The sequence below is a fragment of the Panthera onca genome, chromosome B1 (genome assembly GCF_046562875.1).
Source record: "Panthera onca isolate mPanOnc1 chromosome B1, mPanOnc1 haplotype 2, whole genome shotgun sequence".
Classification (NCBI taxonomy): domain Eukaryota; kingdom Metazoa; phylum Chordata; class Mammalia; order Carnivora; family Felidae; genus Panthera; species Panthera onca.
In genome coordinates this window covers 94,350,040-94,372,262 of record NC_138342.1, presented here as the reverse complement: position 1 = coordinate 94,372,262, position 22,223 = coordinate 94,350,040, and the positions used below count along the sequence as shown (strand labels likewise).

At 35.3% G+C, this 22,223-nt stretch overlaps 1 protein-coding gene and 1 pseudogene across 6 annotated transcripts in view; one reads left to right on the top strand and one right to left on the bottom strand.

Moving 5' to 3' along the window:
* The window catches only part of ZGRF1 (zinc finger GRF-type containing 1), a 90,666-nt gene that overhangs the window by 14,801 nt on the left and 53,642 nt on the right, over positions 1 to 22,223 (top strand). For 4 of the 6 annotated variants that reach the window (XM_060654395.2, XM_060654398.3, XM_060654394.3 and 1 more), the window contains exons 4-10: positions 2,242 to 2,301; positions 4,521 to 4,706; positions 5,026 to 7,300; positions 13,186 to 13,259; positions 16,996 to 17,046; positions 19,619 to 19,702; positions 21,998 to 22,183. In XM_060654395.2, the coding sequence (XP_060510378.1) occupies positions 2,242 to 2,301; positions 4,521 to 4,706; positions 5,026 to 7,300; positions 13,186 to 13,259; positions 16,996 to 17,046; positions 19,619 to 19,702; positions 21,998 to 22,183 (2,916 nt within the window). The remainder of the gene's footprint in view (positions 1 to 2,241; positions 2,302 to 4,520; positions 4,707 to 5,025; positions 7,301 to 13,185; positions 13,260 to 16,995; positions 17,047 to 19,618; positions 19,703 to 21,997; positions 22,184 to 22,223) is intronic. The other 2 variants (XM_060654396.3, XM_060654397.3) reach the window with 2 other exon arrangements.
* On the bottom strand, positions 15,594 to 16,465 carry LOC132692826 (large ribosomal subunit protein uL18 pseudogene; annotated as a pseudogene).

Here is a 22,223-nt window from a genome sequence, read left to right as displayed (position 1 = left end):
AGCAATGTGTATCATAACTTCTGAGCTGTGTAGGATGAAGTTAGGAAGAGTGTAGTCTAAAGAATAATGTAGACAAAAAGTGATGGGGGTCTGGCCAACCAGGCATTAGCAATGACAGTGGAGAGAAAGGATGATTAGGGAGAAATTATGAAAATATTATAGAATCTTAAGGTCTTGGATGTGAAAGGTGAGAATTCACAATGACTTTCAGGTTTTTGTATTGTTTTTATGGTACTGAAATAGGATATCTCAAAAAGAAAAAAAGCAAGTTTAGGAGGAAAAATTAAGATTTTGAGTTCCATTGTTTTGACTTTACTGAATTTTTTCTGTCCTAGGAACATTTAAGTAATTGTCTCTAGAGACCTGGAACTCAGGAAAGTTCTGGGCCACTGATATAGATATGTTAGGAGTATGTAACACTTAGATATTTGAAATTCCTGGAGTGAATACATTCATCTATTCATTTAGCAGATATTTTTTGAGAACCTGTTATGAGTTACACACTATTCTAGGGGATGCAGAGAGAGCAAAACACATAAATCCCTGACTTCATGGAAATAGCATGGAGGAAAGAGACCAATAAACTAAATGAATACGTATGGCTAGTGAGTTAGGCAAACAACAAGGAGTAGGGTGAGCAAGGGTGAGAATGGAGATAAAGGGGATTATGTAAGCCTTACTGGTCATTGTAGGAACTTTTGTTCTTATTCTTTGGGAGCTGTGGAGACATTGGAAGGATTTGAACAGAAGCATGACATGATCTGGTTTGTGTGGATGATACCGCCAAAGGATGGAGTAGAGAATGTAAAGAATAGAGGGGAAAAGATAGGGCCTTTGTAAACACCAATCTTTTAAAGAGTTGTGTTTAGATAACATTCACAAACTTTTCAATTCACCCATTTAAAGTATTCAGTTTAATGGTTCTTAGTATATTCACAGAATTTTGCTGACCATTGCTACAATATAATTTTAGAACATTTGTCACCCCTAAAAGAAATCCCATACCTATTAATGGTCACTACTCAGTATCCACCTCCCAACCCTAAGCAACCGCTAATCTACTTACTGTCTCAATAGATTTGCCTATTCTGGACTTTTCACGTGTATGGAATTGTATAATATGTGTTCTTTCATTGAATGACTACTTTCATTTAGCATGTTTTCAAGGTTCATCTATGTTGAAGAATGTGTCAATACTTTATTCCTTTTTATTGTTCAGTAATAGTCTATTGTGTAGATATGTCACATTTTATTTATCCATTCTTCAATTGGTGTACATATGAGTCATTTCCACTTTTTTGGCTGTTATGTGTAATGTTGGTATGAACATTTGTGTGCAATATTTGTGAAGTTGTGAAGATCTATGTTTTCATTTCTCTGTATATATATCTAGGAGTGGAATTGCCGGATCACGTGCCATCTCATGTTTAACCTTTTAAGCAACTGCCAAACTATTTTCCAAAGTGATGGAAACAGTAATATTTAAGGGACTAGTGGAGAAACTGGTATAAAAAATGTCTAGAGATAACAAGGAGAAAGCCAGAAAGTTATAACTACCTTAGTTTCCTTTTTCTCCTTCAAATTTTATTCCTTATACCTCATAAACAAGTATCCGTCCCAGTGCTGATGACTTATTTCAAGCACTGATCATCTCCCTGGTGCTCTGTGCCACACCATTACCATAGTCTCTTTACTCATTTTGCCTTCTGTTTTGCCCTCTAATACATTCCAGTTCTGTTTTCTTTCCAGTTCCATCCCAGATCCTTCTGGTAGAGATTAAGTTTGTGAATTCCTTATATGTATACCTTTGCTCTCTTGCAAAGACTGAATAGTTGCTTAGGAAACATTTGAGATAGATGCACTTTTTTTCCTTGTTTTTGTTTTTTGTTTTTTTTTACTTTTTAAAAAATGTTTGTTTATTTTGAGAGAGAGAGAGAGTGAGTGTGCTCAAATTGGGGAGGGCAGAGAGAGACGAGGACAGAGGATCTGAAGCAGGCTCTGCACTGACGGCAGCAAGCCCAATGTGGGCTTTATCTCATGAACCATGAGATCATGGCCTGAGCTGAAGTCACACTTAACTCACTGAGCCACCCAGGTGCGCTGAAATACACTTTCTAGTCCAAAACAAAGTGGGTAATTCTTTCATTATATGATTACTTATGCAACAACTTTTGATTTGCTGTTTATTGAAGATGTTTAAGAAAAGCAATATTATATTGTTTAACATTTGTTTTAATACAGGCAATTTTATATGATGACAAAGGAGAATGTTTGGAGAGTATATTTCTTAAGTGCCTTGAGGTATTTTAATGTTTCTATCTTATTTTTAAGTTATCTAAATCTCTATATTTAAGTTAAAAACATCTCTTTTTTTCCTTTATGAATATTGTCAAATACTGTTAGTGTTACTATTAGTGTTACTATAGTATTAATTATAGTTAGTACTTATTGAACATTTATTATTAGCCACACTCTGTGCTAAAAACTTTTAGATATTGTTTCATTTAATCTTTCCACAACCCTGTGATTTTTATAGATTAGGAGTGCAGTACAGAAAAGTTAAGTAACTTGCTCATGTTCATAGAGTTACAGTGGTAGGGCTGGGATTTGAACCCAGGAAGTGACCCTATAGCCTAACTCTATTACATGATCTTGATAGGCTGAGAACTACAGTGGGAAATATTTTGTGAAATTATTCCTATTTATAATATTTTCTCAAATATTCTCTGTTTTTCCCTTTTGGAGGGAAAAAAAAGGGAACTAAAGGCATATTTCAGTGTAAAGAATAAGGCTATTAAAGTAGGTCATTCTGGGTTCATGTCCCACTTTCAAATGCTTCCTAGCTAACCTCTCTCTGTGTCTAACTTCTCTACTGTTTATAAAATATAGACAATAGACAGATTTCATTGTGTTGGTCTAAAAATTGGAAATAATGTATGTGAAGTGCTTAGCAGTTTAGTATGGTGATTCTAAAAGTGTTAAAATGCATATTCTTGTTATCATTGTGTTGATTTTGACCATGGTGTTAAATCTTTTAAAATTTTTAAAGAAAAAAATTTTTAATGTTTATTTATTTTTGAGACAGAGAGACAGAGCATGAACAGGGGAGGGGCAGAGAGAGAGGGAGACACAGAATCTGAAACAGGCTCCAGGCTCTGAGCTGTCAGCACAGAATCCGATGCGGGACTCGAACCCACGAACCGTGAGATCATGACCTGAGCCAAAGTCGGAGGCTTAACCGACTGAGCCACCCAGGCGCCCCATAAATCTTCTAAAATTTTATGTGATATTAATAGTGGTTGTGGTATCTTTATATTTATCATAAAGAGGAAAAGCACTATCTCCATAGATGCTTAATTGGGCCTAACTACTGTTATTTCATTTTAAATCATTTACTAATGAGTAAAGACTAAGCACATTGTCTGAGATAATACACAGATTTTGTGTATTACCAGGGGTTAATAATCTTATTTTTATGCTACAGAGATGGTGGCAGGTGCTATGTTTTTTGGGGTTTTTTTATTAAAAAATTTTTTTGTTTTTAATGTTTATTTTTTGAGAGAGAGATTGACAGAGTGTGAGCAGGGGAGGGGCAGAGAGAGAGAGGAAAATGTAGAATCTGAAGCAGGCTCCAGGCTCCGAGCTGTCAGCACAGAGCCCGATGTGGGGCTCGAACCCACAAACTGTGAGATCATGACCTGAGCTGAAGTCAGACACTCAACCGACTGAGCCACCCAGGCGCCCCTGTTTTGTTTTTTAAAAGTATTTTGTTTATGGGGTGTCTGGGTGGCTCAGTCAGCTAATCATCCAGCCTCAGCTCAGGTCATGATCTTATGGTTTGTGAGTTCGAGCCCATGTCGGGCCGTGTGCTGACAGAGCCTGGAGCCTGCTTCGGATTCTGTGTCTCCCTCTCTCTTCCCCCTTTCCCCACTCACACTCTGTCTCTCTGTCTCTCAAAAATAAACATCTTAAAAAATATATTTTGTTTATTCAAGTAATTAAAATGCATTTTTGGATTATGATTATTTCAGCAATTTCAGTTAATTTATAATATTATTTCAGTTAATAATTTATAACAATATTTAATTTGTAATAATTATGAGCATACAATTCATCTGAATTTATAAGAATAAATATATAATTGCTATTTAATAGCTCTAATTTAAAAAATTACATTTAGTTCCTGGTGAACTCCTTGAGAGAGGGCATACTTGTGCTGCTTGTCATTGTACCTCCTGCATGCAACAAAGGGTCTCATATGTGTATTATTGGATACATAAATTGGTGACAATTTTTTTGCTGTATTGTTCTTTTTTGTGCTTCTTAACTAGTACATAATAATAAATAAAGACTTAGTTATCGATTCATACATTTAACAATTATTTATCGAATACCTATTGTGTCTTGCCAGTAGTGTTAGTGACCTACTGGAACACATAATCCAATAATTAGATATATGTGATTTTGAATTTATGTTTTAGAACTTATTTGTTCTTTAAAACGTATTGTTTAAAATTTAGGTGAAGCCTGGAGATGACTTAGAAGGTGACCGATACTTAATCACAGTTGAGGAGGTTAAAGTTGCTGGAAGCATAGCTATTAAGCAGGATGTCAGTAAAGAAGCACCAGAGTTAAGTCCAAGGACGTTTCTATCCTCTGGCCGATCCCTTGGATGTCAGCCTGCTGGTTTAAAAAGGAAGTTTACTGTAAGTTTATCTGTTGAAAATAATAAGTCAATATATATTTATAATATTGTTCCAAGAAGTAGTGAATTTGAAGCTATTGTACTCTATATCATTAAAATGGTACTTCATAGTATATGTTTAGGTTAGGGAAGTAAACCTTAATTAGAAAAATCTTAATACAAATGAGCATTTACATTTTAATTTAGCAGATTTTATATCTTTATTACTGTACCTGGTAAAACAGACTCCTTTTTTTTTTCTTTCCTTTTTTTTGAGCCAGTTCATTTTACACTTCCTTTGTAGATAATGGGACAGCTAATAATTGTTTTAATATTTTTAGGGTTTTCAAGGACCACGTCAAGTGCCAAAGAAAATGATGATTACAGAAAATGGTGAATCAACTGCATCACTTGAGGCTAAGAAACCTGGCCCTAATTTTCTTTCTCCCTTGTACAGCACACCTCCTTTGTTTTCTACTGCTGGCAAGAAAGATATAAATAATATGCCAATAGACCCTGAGAACATTGTCACTTACAGGAATAGAGAAGCAAATGGCTTACGTTTTTCTTCAGTTGTCTCTACTCCATCTTTTAAGAGTAACCCAGAAATGCTATGTGAAGAAAATTATTCTTGCTTTCCTGCCTGTTCTGTAAATAAGCATTCAGATTCTTTACTGACCAATGAGGCCATAAAAAAAGATGGTTTGATATCTCACTGTTTGGGAGTTTCACAAAACGTCAGAAGCAAAGCACATATATTAGCTCTTTTGAAGTCCAAGTCAACTATGTGTAAGGAGCTAAATTCTGGGATTACAGAACATCTCCCTCAGATACAACTACAAGGAAGTATAAACATTCCTACTAAACCAAAGTGCATAATTGAACAGAAAGAGTGTGCTGACGTGAAGAGCACAGAAAGTTTACACGACCAGCATCAATCAGAAAAAAACGTGAGAAATAAAAGCCGGTGGGCCATGTATTTATCCTCACAGAGCTCGCCTGTACATTCTTCTAGTGAAGATGGAAATAATATAGAAAGGAAACCCAAGGCCCAGGGAGACAATATAGATTTAAATTTGAGAGACCTTTTGGTACAAGAAAAGATACAGTTCTTTGAAACATGTGCTGAAGAGGGTAAAAAGTATAATGAAGACAAGCCAGTAGATGCTAATGATCAATTTTGGGATCAGGAAGTAGAACTGGAAATTCCTTCATTCTGTGAAAGCAACCATATACCAGTTACCTGTAGCAATGTAGAGAATGATGGCTTATTATCAGAACCTGACATTCAAAAAAATAATAAAATACCTGTTAATGAAAATGACCAGATGTGTCTAAAAGGATCAGTTCTCATTAGAGAAAATACTCAGGAGATAAATATATGTGGAACACCAGAAAAGGAGTACAAACAGCCAGTGTCATTTCTGCCAGAATCTGAACATCTACAGATTGAATCTTCTAGAGGTAAAAATTCTAGGGTCTCTGATGACTTTACCAGCATGCTTTCTAACAGTAATACTGATAGTGAAAGTCTTAATAGTATTCCCAAACCTATGAGCAATGTAACACAGCCACTTGTGGAGGTGACTTTTAATCTGAACAATTTTGAAACCAGTGACACTGAGGAGGAGTCACAGGAAAACAACAAAATTTCCCAGGATTCAGGGAGTCATGTAAAGGAAACTTTGGTTAATGACAGTAGTCCAGATGTTCAAAAGAGATGTGAAGATATAATCTGTACAGAAGTTGGCAGTAAACATTTGTCTCTCTTAACGTCTATTGGGGATAAACCTACAAAGACATTTCCTATTAAAGAGACTCTTCTATCACAATTTTGTGATAAAGCTTATGTGGGTTTTGACACAGGACCTTGGAAAGCTGAAAACGTTAGAAAAGGAACAGAAGAGTACAGTGACACATTAAGCAATTTTGACTCATCCTTAGAATGGACTGATGATGTATTTGTAGATAATAATGAAGATGCTAATAAATCTATTCAAAAAGTGAGAATTAACTATGATACTGCTTCACTACTGAGTAAATCTAAAGATGTCAGCTCGAATTTACATATTCCTCATTTAAATATAGTCATTAATCAGACTCCTGAAAATAGCCTATTCTCAGACCAGGAGGAGCCTCAGCCTTTTGTTATGGGAAGTAATTTAGACAAAAACGGTGAATGGGTTTTACCATCAACTTCTAGCAGTGATATCAGTATCCAACAATTAAATGTCAATCAGAATCACTCTGAAGAATGTGTTGCACTTGATAAATCAAATACCCAAGTTTCTAATTCTTTGTTTTACCCTCTGGGAAAAAAGCGTCCAATTTCCAAAGACACAGAAGCATGTATTCCTGAACCTGAAGATTTGGGAAGGATTAGAAGTTTAGACCATGACCATATTGATGTAGAAACTGTTGGAGAAAGCAAACAATACTGGAATATTCCTAGAAATCCTTCAGAACTCTCTGGATTAGTAAATAACATTTCCCTTTTACAGTCATTGTCTGAACATAGTACGGCTTTAGAAGGCTTGGAAATATTGAAAAAGAAAAATACAACCTTTAAGCAACAAGGAACTCTGCAGACATATGAGCCAGACAGCAATCCTGAAGGTTAGATTGGTGTGTTTGTTTTGGATTGTTCTCTGTATAACTGTAAGGATGAGAAGTATTTGCTTTGGAGGCTACGTTAAAGAATTACATGGTATTGGTGCATCTGGGTGGCTCAGTCGGTTGAGTGTCCAACTCTTGATTTTGGCTCAGGTTGTGATCTCACGGTTCGTGGTTTTGAGTCCTGCGTTGGGCTCCATGCTGATAGTGCAGGGCCTGTTTGGGATTCTCTGTCTCTCTCCCTCTCTGCTCATTGTCTCTCTCTCTCTCTCTCTCTCTCTCTCTCTCTCTCTCTCTCTCTCAAAATAAATAAACGTAAGAATTACATAGTATTTAAATAGGTAATACATGTACTTGGTAAAATCAATTCTAATAGATAATCTAGTAAGTTCTACTGCAGTCCCTCAGTCCAGTCCTCAGAATTAGCCACAGTTTCCTTCCAGGATATCCTGCAAATGTTTTATGCATATATAAACATATATAGGCATATATAAGCAATGTGTGTGTGAATATCCATTCCTGTCTTACATTTTTAGATGTGTGCTAGAAGATGCTTTTTTTTTTTTTTTTTTTTTTTGAGAGAGAGCGCAAGTGAGCAAGGGGCAGAGAGACAGAGAGGGGGAGAGAGAAGTGGGGCTCACACTCACCCGAAGCAGGGCTTGAGTTAATGAACCCTAAGATCATGACTTGATCTGAAGTCAGAGGTTCAACCGACTGAGCCACCCAGACACCCTGCTGGAAGATACTTTTAAAAAATGATCATGAGTTCATATTGATATCTCTAATTCCAGTTCTAAACCATAGGGTTCTTCCTGTCCTTCCATTTCATGATTATATTTCTTTACTTCTAAAATGAGAAGGGGCCCTGGTTCCAACAACATCCGTATATTTACTACCTCAATTCTACATACAATACACATCAAATAGCTTCCAAATTGTTATACTAGTATCACTACTAGCAAAAAACCTTTACAAGTTTGTGAAGTTCACAAATCCTTTGATTTTTTTGTTTTTTTGGGTTTTTTTTTAGAATGTATCCTGGGAATATAGATTTGGAGTATTATGTTCAAGTTACTTGGGTTACTTTTCTTTACTGTGATTGTAGTATCATTTGATGTAAATATAGTTAAGTTTATTGTTTATATTTCAGTATGAGGGTTTTTTTGTGCAACCTTGTTGATTTATTTTTATTTCTGACTATGTAAAATATGAACCTAGTTAAGAGTCAAAGCTGTATAAAAACATAAATTCATATGCCTTCCTTAAGCCTTTTATCCTGTTCTTACTCACCTGCTATATGTAACCAATATATCATACCTGTGTTTCTTTTTTGCAAAAATAAACAGCTCCATGTTTAAATTCTTGTCCCTCCCCCCCCGCCCCCGACACACACATATTCAACAAAAGACAGTAAAGTCTGTATATTCTTTAGCACCTACTTTTCACTTAATATATTCTGGAAATCACTTCATATCAATTCATAGGACACATCCTCATTTTATTTGTTTGTATCTGTGTAATACTCCGCTGTGGATAAACCATCATTTATGCAACCTGTCTCCAATACTTTGCTATTACAAATGTGACAATACATAACCGTGTGTGTGTGTGTATTGCATATTGTTTGAGGTGTGTCTTCAGGGCAAATTCCCAGTAGGTTTGCTGCGTAAATGCGTGACTTTATTAGATACTTCAAAATTCCATCCATTTTGTAGCCCTGTCAGTAATGTATGAGAGTGCTTGTTTCTCTAGTCTTGCCAATATAGTGTGTTACCAAGCTTTTGAATTTTGCTAATCTAATAGATGAGAAATGGCATTCAGTATACTTAAATTTGCATTTCTCTTACTACAAGTGAAATTGAGCATCTTTTCTTATGTTTAAGTATCATTTATGTATCTTTTTTTCATGAATTTTCTTACCCTTTTGTCCAGATTTTAATGGGTGTTGTTCTTTTTATTCTCATTGATTTGTAAGAGTTCTTTATATATTAGAGATACTAGCCTCTTATCTATGATATATGTTGCAGATATTTTCTTTCAGTATGGCATTGGTCTTCTGACTTTGCTTATGGTATGTTGCCAACAGCAACATTTTTTTTAAAGAAAAACTATTATAGAACATATTAGTAAATATAGCAAATATTATATACATATGAATGTGAATGAACAATGTACTTTATGATATTCAAAGAAAAGTTAAAATTGAATTCTTATTTGAATATCTCAAGGATTCCTGAGGAAAATAGGAATAAATTATTATATGTACTGATATGTTTCTTTAAGTTTGTTTGTTTATATATTTATTTGAGTGAGAGAAAGGGGTAGAGAAAGCACAAGTATGGGAGGAACAGAAAGAGAAGGAGAATCCCAAGCAGGGGCTCGAACTCACAAACTGTGAGATCATGACTTGAGCCAAAACCAAGAGTTGGCCGGCTTAACCAACTCAGCCACCCAGGCACACCTGATAATGTTTCTTTAAAATGTAGTTGTTTGCAATAGCCAAATTGTGGAAAAAGCCTAAATGTCCATCAACTGATGAGTGGATAAAGAAATTGTGGTTTATATACACGATGGAATACTACTTGGCAATGAGAAAGAATGAAATATGGCCTTTTGTAGAAACGTGGATGTAACTGGAGAGTGTTATGCTAAGTGAAATAAGTTGTACAGAGAAAGACAGATACCATATGTTTTTACTCATGTGGATCCTGAGAAACTTAACAGAAGACCATGGGGGAGGGGAATGGGAAAAAAAGTTGGAGAGGGAGGGAGACAAACCATAAGAGACTCTTAAAAACTGAGAATAGGGGCGCCTGGGTGGCTCAGTCGGTTAAGCAGCCGACTTCGGCTCAGGTCATGATCTCATGGTCTGTGAGTTCGAGCCCCGCGTCGGGCTCTGTGCTGACAGCTCAGAGCCTGGAGCCTGTTTTAGATTCTGTGTCTCCCTCTCTCTGACCCTCCCCTGTTCATGCTCTGTCTCTGCCTGTCTCAAAAATAAATTTAAAAAAACGTTAAAAAAATTTAAAAACTATAAAAAAAAACTGAGAATAAACTGAGGGTTGATGGGGGGTGGAAGGGAGGAGAAAGTGGGTGATGGGCATTGAGGAGGGCACCTGTTGGGATGAGCACTGGGTCTTGTATGGAAACCAATTTGACAATAAATTTCATATTAATAAAGTAAAAATAAAATTTAATTTAATTTAAAAAATGTAGTTGTTTGATGGCAGTTGATAGTTTGTTTTCTAAAAATTAAAAAGAAAGAAGAAATTTTAATGAAAAATAAGTAGGGGTAGATATGATTATGTAATATCACATAAGGATGTAAATCCCTAGTATGAAGACTTGAGAATTATAGAATTTAGTTTTAAGAAATCTTTTTTCTCATCAAGTTAAAAAGAGGATTGCAGTTGATTCTTCTTATTTGTGGTAGTTATATTCTATAAAATCAACATAAACACTGAATTAGTGAAAAATGAGTCATTGCTTTTAGGGGTAGATTCCTTCAAGCCTCTGGTCAAAGCATTTTCATCAACTGATCAAAATCTTGTTTTTATCTGTGTTTCCATTTGAAGACAATATATATTGTTGATCCATTAACATTGAATTTGTAGTGAACAGCACTATGACTAATGTCTGAAAGAAACCTCTGTCTAGGGGCGCCTGGATGGCTCAGTTGGTTAAGCGTCCAATTCTTGGTTTTCGGCTCAGGTCATAATCTCAGTTTGTGAGTTGGAGCCACACATCAGGCTCTGTGCTGACAGTGCAGAACCTGCTTGGGATTCTCTCTCTCTCTCTCTCTCTCTCTCTCTCTCTCTCTCTCTTTCTCTCTCTCTCTCTTTTTCTCTCTCTCTCCCTCTCTCTCCCCCTTTCTTTCTGCCCCTCCCCTGCTTGCACTCTCTCTCTGTCTCTCAAAATAAATAAATAAACTTAAAAAAGAAAAAAGAAACCCATCTAACATATGTTCTCTCTGTAGGGACATCACAGCCTTCTTGCACTTAGCAACACTAGACAGCACTATGCTTAGGGAACATTTTAAATAGCACAGTCCCTTACAAAAAGCCCCCAAATACAAAAACATGGGCTAAGTAGATGACAAAAAGGATACTCGTTTATAGTATGAGAGCTCAAGAAGGCAGAATGTTGCCTTGTTCTACCTCAGCTGGGAATGTATATGTCGGGCAACTTATTTTTTGTAGTTCTGTATGTCTACAAACGACCTCAAAAACAGGGTATTGATTTGGGGTTTCTGAATAAATTTTAGTGCGTAGGTAAGATCTGTGAGTAAGGAAGATTAACTATTTGTTTTCTGATATAAATGTATTTCTTCAAAAAGGAATGTTGGTTTTCTTAAGACAATCTGAGGAAATTAATACAGAGTTAGAGATGAGTCAGTTTTACCACCAATTTAGGATGTGTGAATGTGTTAAAAAAAAAAAAAAAGATTTTCTTCAGTAGGTTAAAGTTTTTATGAGATAATTGAGAATAACTTTGAAATGTTAATTTAGAATTTTATTCTTGAGTGAAGGCAATCAAGGAAAACACACCAATTTTCATGCAGTGCATGAAAATCTTTTTAAAAATAGCATCAAGTTCCAAGATCCACTTATTTTTATTTCATTTAATGTATTCTGAATTTTAACAGGAAAATAATGAAACCATAAATAACAATTGACTAAAAAATTATAGTCTTGGTGACTTTAGAAGGAATTGAAATGATTGAATATGCACTTTTCTTTAAGAAAAAAAAAAATCCTATTTTGAAACAAGGTAGGATGGCCTGGCCACCATGTCCTTTGTATTCAGTAGACTTGTCAACTTCTTTCAGAGTCTTTTTACTTGTGCCTTTGGTCTCAACACCTTTACCCCTGGCATAGCTGGTGGCTTTTTCTTATATTCAGATCTCAACTTAAATATCACTTCCCACAAGAGAGCTTTCCAATCATCATATCTACATTAGTCTCTGTCATATCAACCTTTATGATGCCCTTTTGTATCATAATCTGAATTTATGCGGTTTGTTTATTCTGTGGCTCTCTCTTTTCAAGGGACTGCTGTTTTCCCAGTGTCTGGCATAATACACTTTGGAAATAATTGAAGTTTTTTTTCTCAAACCATAGTCAAATGGGTTTAAAATAGACCCAGAAATAGCATGAAGTTCTTTTCTTTTCCGTGTTTGCACATAGCAGCTGTATAGTGGTGGTCTTGGCTTTCTTCTAACAGTTAATGTTTCATTTTTAGAATTTTTAGTATAGATTATTAGCTGTTTACTCAGTTTTTCAATTAGTTTGAAAAAAGGAAGCATTTCTAGTACTGACTTAGAACATAACCAAAAAAAATCTTATTTAAAAATTTTTATCATGAAAATGTTTGAACATACAGAGAATAGACAATGAATCCTCAAATATCCAAAATCCATATTCAACAATTATCAAGACTACCTTATCTTCAAATTTAAGTTGTATTCCTTGTTTCATTCAGTTTTAGGTGGTTTTTTAAAGATTTTATTGTTATTATTTTAAATGTTTATTTTGAGAGAGCGTACACAGACTCGTGCAAGTGGGAGATGGGGGGAGGCAGAGAGAAGGAGAGAGAGAATCTTAAGCAGGCTCTGTGCTGTCAGCATGGAGGCTTGATCTCTCATGAGATCATGACTTGGGCTGAAATCAAGCATCAGATACTTAACCGACTGAGCCACCCAGGTACCCCCAAAGATTTTATTATTTTTAAGTAGTATCTATACCCAGTGTGGAGTTGAACCTACAACCCCGACATCAAGAGTTGTCATCATCAACTGGGCCAGCCAGGTGCCCCTAGAAATAAGTTTTTAAAAAGTTTAAAACACTACTATATGTATGATGAATAAAATAATTTCATTTTGTCTATTATAGCTAGGAAACCATTGACTGAAGTAGTTTCACAAACTTTACCAAAGTTTCCTCATCTGAACCAGGATTCTCAACAGGTACGTCTTATTTTTTTTTTTCTTATCAGCATATTCTTATATTTTGATATAGAATGTTGTCATTAGTAATGAAATTACAGTAATATAAAGGGTTCCAAGCTATCTTGCTTCATGACTGTCCCACACCTTGTATCAGAATATTTTTCGTTATATCCCTTGGCTAAAAGGAAAAAAGAAAAACCAAACCTGGCAGTTCCATTTATTAAGTTGTTAGTAGTATTAAACAACATAGTAAGTATTATGTCCTAGTAATTTAGTGAGCTTTTTATTTTTTCCATTTTCATTGATATAAAAGATATAACATTGTGATCAGTTTAAGGTGTACAACATAATGATTTGATATATGTATAGTGAAATGATTACTGTAAACATTTTATTTATTTTTTTAAATTTATTGTTTAATTTACATACAAGTTAGTTAGCATATGGTGCAACAATGATTTCAGGAATAGATTACTTAATGCCCTTTGCCCTTTTAAACCATCCCCCCCTCCCACAACCCCTCCAGCAACTCTCTGTTCTCTATATTTAAGTCTTTTACTTTTGTCCCCCTCCCTGTTTTTATATTATTTTTGTTTCCCTTCCCTTATATTCATCTGTTTTCTATCTTAAATTCCTCATATGAGTGAAGTCATATGATATTTGCCTTTCTCTGACTACTTTCGCTTAGCATAATATCCTCCAATTCCATCCATGTAGTTGCACATGACAAGATTTCATTCTTTTTGATTGCCAAGTAATACCCCATTGTATATATATACCACATCTTTATCCACTTATCCATCAGTGGACATTGGGCTCTTTCCATACTTTGGCTATTGTCAATAGCACTGTTAAAACTTTGGGGTGCATGTGCCCCTTCGAAACAGCTCACCTGTATCCCTTGGATAAATACCTAGTAGTGCAATTGCTGGGTTATAGGGTAGTTCTATTCTTAATTTTTTGAGGAACCTCCATACTGTTTTCCAGAGTGGCTGCACCAGTTTGCATTTCCACCAGCAGTGCAAAAGAGATCCTCTTTCTCTGTATCCTCGCCAACATCTGTTGTTGCCTGAGGTGTTCATGTTAGCCATTCTGAGAGGTGTAAGGTGGTATCTCGTTGCAGTTTTGATTTGTATTTCCCCGATGATGAGTGATGTTGAGCATTTTTTCATGTGTTGGTTGGCCATCTAGATATCTTCTTTGGAGAAATATGTATTCATGTCTTTTGCCCATTTCTTCACTGGATTATTTGTTTTTTGGGTGTTGAGTTTGATAAGTTCTTTACAGATTTTGGATACTAACCCTTTATCTGATATGTCATTTGCAAATATCTTCTCCCATTCTGTCGGTTGCCTTTTAGTTTTGCTGATTGCTTCCTTCGCAGTGCAGAGCTTTTTATTTTGATGAGGTCCCAAGAGTTCATTTTTGCTTTTGTTTCCCTTGCCTCTAGAGATGTGTTAAGAAGTTGCTGTAAGCATTTTATTTTTAAACACAATCACTGATAGAATGTATGCATTTGTTGGGCACTGCTCAGCTTCTCAAACCTTAGAATAATTAGTTCACGTTGTTTTTCTCATGGTAATTGATTTTTTTTTTATCATAGCAATTTCTGAAAACTTAGCTTTACAAGGTGCCATTGAGAGAAATGACATAAGATTTGTTGTTGAAATGGAACTACCTTGAGTTAGTAGTTCATTCAATAGAGGTCAAATGACGCTGTATTTCCCTTAAATTTAAAATATCTTATGGAGCCCATGTTGAGTTTCCTGTGGCACCCCAAAGTACCTTGAACAGTTTGGGAACCATTGTAGTAATATAAAAATAATAGTACTAATTAGATACATTGAAATTCTAGAATGAAATTAATTTATTAGAATAAATCTAAATTCTTATTTCTCAGTGGGGATACTATTAGCATATTTGGAGGGATAATTCATATGACACTTTTTCAAGAAGATATATTTAAAAGAAAAGAAAGTGAAATGTTTCATTTGCCCCACTTTGTATCTTACTCTGTTTTCCATGTTACTGTTTTTCTTTTTAAATAATCTTGACGTTTTCTCTTTTTTAATTATAGAAGAAAGTGAAGAAAAAATAAAACAACCTACTGAGAGATAATTATTATTAGTGTTTCCAGGATTTTTTGGCCTATTTTTAAAAATATGGTTAGCTTGATGTGTACAAATAGTTTTATATCTTATCCCCTTAATGTATTTCTCACATCATTAAAACACTTATTAAATATATCTTTTATTAATTTATTTTATTTTTTTAGCTGCTTGGTGAATAGGTTTATTATTATCTTTAATCTGAAAAATCTTCAAAGAAAATTATGGTTTGGTTTATTAGCTCTCAGCAGCCGATCCTGCACTTTAAGGAAGCTGCCTTCTTCTCAGCTACTCGATCTTTCTTCTGGGCAAGAGACATTTTGGAATGGTTCCACCTTTTCTTTTTAACTTCTTTCTTAGGCTTCTCTCAAAGATTGGATTCTCTTGTACAGCAGCATGAGCTTTCTTATACATCTCCATCATGCCTGGAGTTACATTGTTCTTTATGTACCAAGAGAATTGTTTCTTGTAAGCATCTTAGTCTTCTTCCATTAGTGACACATCTAATCTGCAGCATTCTGACCCAGGATGTGCTTCTGATGTATTTCTGCATTGAATTCCTTGCTTTCCCCATCATAACCAAGGAATCTTTTGGTACTATGAGGGTAGAGAAACCTCCATCCACAACTCCCTTGAGGGCCTCCCAAACTTCATTTTCAGTAGGGGTTCTGGCAAGCCCTGCATCCAAATAGCAGACGAAGGCACCAGATTGACCATCAGTGCTTTCCACGTTGTATTCATCTTGTCACCTCCACTTGGCCTTCATAGACTTTTGTCCGTGCCAAACCTACTGAGAAGCCTGTGGACCAGCAGCATGCCAATACACTATGCTGCAGCATGATTTGTCAGGCCAACCTTCACACCATACTTAGGGAGTTCATGCCCATGAGCTGCACAAACTATCGTATCTCCTTTAGGGGCATTAGCAATCTGACAAATGAGATCTCTGTTTGTTACACAAGTTGCTACCCTGTATTAAGGTGTGTTGTACTTATTTTTATCCTGAATCGCCGAGCATTTCAAAGCATTGTAATCAGTTTTGTGCTCTTGTCTTCTAAATTTCACTTGGTATCTCTTGAAACCAATCTTATTCTTGACAACTTTAATAAACCCCATCCTGCGGAACAGAGTTTGGCATTGGCGGCTTGCTACTGGGTACTGACCAGCAGTTAAATATATCTTTTAGAGGTTACTTACTATTCCGTCCTATGGATATCCTGTGCTTTGGACAAGCAGTGCCCTATTTTGAACATTTAGGTTATTTCCAGCATTTTGCTAGGATAAATAAAATATTAGTAAATGTTTTTGCACATAAATCATTTCTTACATTTAAGTTATTTCCTTAGATGTGAGTCCCAGAAGTGGAACTGATAGCTTGAAAGGCTAAGAACAATTTTCTTGATATATATTGTCAAATTTAAAAGTCTTACTGTTTTACAATATGAATATTTATTTCACTCTACATTCACCAGTACTAAGATATTTTCAATTCTTGCTAAGTAAAATAGTGTTTCATTAATATTTTTTACTTCCTTGATTATTAGTGCTGGTGTTCTTTTATTTCTTATGTCTAATTGAAATTTATGTATTTTTTGTAACTTACTACTACCTTTTAGTTGTTCTTATATTAATATTCTGTTCCTAAGATTATAAAAGAAAATGAAGTCAAACCAAGTGGACCACTTCAGTCTTTGCAGGTATGTTCATTTTTAAACTATAAAGTAGCCAGAAATTATAGTTGTATATATAGGTATGGCATATAATTTTATGTTTGTATTTTACATTGTCAGTTTTCAGTCTCATGTATCTTATTTTTTATTTTTTAATTAATTAATTTATTTTTGAGAGAGAGAGAGACAGTATGTGTGTAAGTAGGAGAGGGGCACAGAGAGAGGAAGAGAGAGAGAATCTTAAGGTCATGATCGTGAGATCGTGACCTGAGCCAAAATCAAAAGTCAGATGCTTAACGCCTGAGCCACCCAGGCACCACTAGTTTTCAATCTCATTTATAATTAGTTGCTCCTTTATACTTATTTAGATGATCCTGCTATCTTTTGTACCAATGCCTGTGTGGTCAATGCAATTTGGTTATATAACAAATCTTTTATTATAAAACTAAGTCTGTAAACTTTGTAAGCATTACTTAATCCAAGAATTGTCATTGACAATTACAGCCACACCTGCAACTCCTTTGCCTAAAAGAGAACAAAACATAAGAAATAAAATTCATATTGTGGTGGCTCAATCATTTTTCACCCTTTATGTATATAATAAGAGCAAATGTATAAAATCAAAATTAGCAACTGCATAATTTAGCTTATAGATGGTCACTTTTTTTTTTAAATATTTATTTATTTTTGAGACAGGGAGAGACAGCATGAACAGAGGAGGGTCAGAGAGAGAGGGAGACAGAATCTGAAACAGGCTCCAGACTCTGAGCTGTCAGTACAGAGCCTGACGCGGGGCTCGAACTCACAGACGGCGAGATCATGACCTGATCCGACCAAAGTCGGACCCTTAACCGACTAAGCCACCCAGGCACCCCTCTTTTTTTTTTTTTTTTTTTTTAAGTTCATTTATTTCGAAAGAGAAAGAGAGCGGGTGCACCATGCACGGGAACAGGGGAGGGACAGAGAGAGAGAATCCAAAGCAGGAACCACGCTACTGGTGTGAACTCACGAAGCATGAGGTCATGACCTGAGCTAAAAGAAACTAAGAGTGGGACACTTAACTGACTGAGCCACCCAGGGGCCATATATGATCATATTCTTAATGCTTTCTTTCACTTGAAAAATTAGGATTTAACCCTTTCAAGAACAGTTATCACAAAGTATAAACTGCAAATAAACAATATCACTGTTTTTTCCTCCAGAATGAGTTTCCTCTTAAAACAAGTATTACATGTTTTGGGACGCCTGGGTGGCTCAGTTGGTTAAGCATGTAACTCTTGGTATAGACTCAGGTCCTGATCTCTCAGTTCATGAGATTGAGCCCTGCATAGGGCTCTGCACTGACAGTGCAAAGATGTTTGGGATTCTCTCTCTCCCTCTCTCTGCCCCTTCTTGCTCACGCTTTCTCTCTCTAAATAAATAAATAAGTAAATAATTACATGTTTTTTAAAAAGTGCATTGTAATTTTAACAGTAATGAAAAAGGTCTTACGGTCTTTTGCAAAAAAAAATTGTTTAAATCTGTAGCATTAATATAGGAATATATTTGGATTTATGTAATGCGTTTTGTACTACAACCCTCTGAAGCAGTCTCTTCATGTACACTAGTGATAGAAAGAACTTTCAAAATTTTAAATTAGGGTCCTCTTTGAGGATACACTTAATGACACTGCCACTTTATTTCTATAATTAGCTACACATAGCAAAGCAGAAGAGAAGGTGCTGTGCTAATTGATTTTTTAAATTCACTGTATTAGAAAATTCTAATTCTAAAATGTGAGTTGATAAAAAAAATAAAATAAGAGTTGAAAGTTTTCAAGAACTACTTCGTTGGGAGATGTGTTAATGTATTTTGTTATTAATGGAAAGCTCCCATTATTTGAAGAAATACACTAATTTATCTCTTCTGTCTGTTGGGGAAATATTTTTCTCCATATTTTTTAAACAAAAATTGCTTCTCATTTGAATTCATTTTTCTATCTAAATCATAGTAGAAATCATGGTTATTTTACATAGTCATTTGATGAACTAAAAATGACTAGTTTCTGTTGTCTATAGCTTGTGTTTTATGGTTGCTAGAAAATTCTTCTTTTTTTTTTTTTTTTTAAGTAGGCTTAACACCCAGCTTGAGGCTTGAACTCACAACCCACAGCCCTGAGATCAAGAGTTGCGTGCTTGACTGAGCAAGCCAGGCGCCCTGATTCATTCTTTAGATAAAATGTTAACACTGTTTACAATTTTTCCTCCTTTGATTTCATACTAATTTTTGAATTAAATAATCTGCATTTGCATTAAATATTAGGTTTGATGGATAATTATTAGGTACTCAACAATTTTTTCTAGTGTTAAAACATTCAACTAAAATTTTAGAATTAGAATTTTTTTATTGCTGAATTTTAAAATTAATTAGCATAGTGCCTTATCTGCTAGAGAACTCCTTTGCCAGGGGTACCTTTTATACATATGTATATACAGAAGATTGAAATGGCAAATGTATTTTCAAATGGGAAACTTTAAGATTTGGGAGTATTTTCCCATCTAACCCATGAACCACCTACAGAACTATTGTAGCTAACACACTTACTGATATTTTATTCTAGTTCTTTCCCTTGGGAGATGAAGAAGAGGCTACTTTTCTAGATGTTATTCCTAAACAGTTAGAGAGAAAAACCTGTGATCCTAAGGTAAAACTTGTGAAGAACTTTGATTTTCTAATCTACTATCTTTCCCTGCTGTTTTTTATACAACTATCAGAGTTTTCATAGGTAGAAGGTTAGTGAGCATAATGAATTAACCTGGTTTTAAGAGCAAGAGTAACTAATGACTGCTAGCCTTTGTTTGGTCTTGAGCCCTTTCTCAGCCCTTTCTCTTTACTCATGAACTAATAATAATGCATCTCATATATATGTATATATGAAGGATATATGTATATATGTATATGTATATATATATATATGTATATATATATATATATGTGTGTGTGTGTGAAGGATGCCCTAGGGGTTGGACAGGAAGATAAATTAAGTATAATTAATGAATGTTCTGTGGAGAACAAAATAGAGATCTTTATAGCTATGAACATATAGTCTACTCTACCACTTCTACTTCTGTAGAAGTATATATAAACCAAGGTCTAAGTAGTTCCACCTACTGCATATCAAAAATTGATAGAGAAAGTAGCATATAAATAGTTGAGTTTTGTAAGTACCGATTCTGTTTCTTAAACCCAATAGATCTCTACAGAAGAGATCCACTTAGAAACATAGAAAACAAGGCATCTGTGTTCTTGTGGAGAATGTGTATTCCCCATCAAACAAAACGGAAATATACAGTCTTTAACAATTGAGACTTTTTTATTGAAATGTGTGTGCTTCATAATCCAGGATATTTTTTTTTTTTTTTTTTAATTTTTTAAAAAAAAAAATTTTTTTTTTTTTTTTTTTTACGTTTATTTTTGAGACAGAGAGAGACAGAGCATGAACGGGGGAGGGGCAGACAGAGAGGGAGACACAGAACCAGAAGCAGGCTCCAGACTCTGAGCCATCAGCCCAGAGCCCGACGCGGGGCTCGAACTCACTGTCTGTAAGATTGTGACCTGAGCTGAAGTTGGACGCTTAACCGACTGAGCGACCCAGGCGCCCCAATTCAGGATATTTTCAATAAAAGTCCCATACAGGGGCAATTTAGATTTGATTTTCCTCTCAAATGTATGATTTAGAATCTTCATTTTTAATAAGAGAATATTCAGATCATGTACTATTATAATTTTGTTCATTTATGAGTTAGAAATAAATTTGTCCTTTATGTACATTCCTTTGGCTCTATTAGCAATCTTAATTTCCTACTTTCTGGGTAGGTTTGGTCACCCTGTGAGGAGTAAAAATCCTAGAGCCCTCAAGGGGGCAGCAGAGAAAGCCATTTGGAGCCTGAAAACTGATCAAGTCTCTGAGGAGATGACAGTACCTCCCTGAAGTACATGCCTAGATTGGCATCCTATTCTTAGGCCTCTGGTCTCAGAGCAATAGGATCAGATCTTCTGGGAGCCCCCATCCCTCCTCTATTAAGCCTGATAGTGTACAAAATGCCTAAACAAAGGAAAATGCTTCTTGTATTTCTTCTCTTACTTTCTTTCCTATTATCATGTTTATTGACTGTCTCCTATATGCCAAAGACAGTGTTAAATGCACATTATATCCTCATGAAACAAAAGGGTCTCTTCCCTCAAGGAGCTTACAGTATAGGTAGTATATAGATGAGAAGAAACTTCGTTGTACTATAATGTGATAAGTCTATAATGGAAAATTTTATAATGTACAGGGGAAGCATAGAGAAAGGAGCAACTGTGTCTTCCTGTTTTTTTTTCTTCTAATGTTTATTTGTTTTGAGAAAGAGCGTGCACAGATAGGGGAGGGACAGAGAGAATCCCAAGTAGGTCCCACACAGAGCCCGACTGGGGGCTCAGTCTCACAACCATGAGATCATGACCTGAGCCCAAATCGAGACTTGGACACTTAACTGAGTTACCCAGGTGTCACATCTTTCTGATTTTTTTAATTTATTCATTTATTTTTGAGAGAGAGCAAGTGGGGGAGGGGCAGAGAGAAAGGGAGGGATAATCTGAAGCAGGCTCCAAACTGTCATCAGCGCAGAGCCTGACACAGGGCTCGAACTCACAAACTGTGAGCTGCTCCACATCTTTCTGGTGGAATTAGTTCATTATAACTATACTTTTATGCTTATAATGAAAAAATTAGTACTTATTCATTTTGAACTGAATTAAATCAATAACTGAATTATATTTCATAATTAACATATTAGGATAATAGGGGTCTTTCCTGGTTTTAGTATTGGTCACTTAGTAATTACTTACATTAAGTAATATTTAATAGAGCTGAATTGTGATTTCTGTGTATATATACATTGTGACTATATATCAATATATACTTATGCAATACTCATTTTTAATAATTTACTTGTAGCTTGTTGAGTTTCAAGGGCACCAAGTGAAAGGATCAGCCACTAGCACTGTGATGGTCAGAGGACACAACTCACAGCTAGAATGCAGTCAGTTTCCAGATAGTATTGAGTATGGAAACTGCATGACGGACTCTTGTTTTTTGACACCAAAATTGACTAGCGCTTGTACGCAGATTGATTTCTTGCAGGTAAAAATATTTTTTCTAGTTGCACCTTGCCAAATCATTT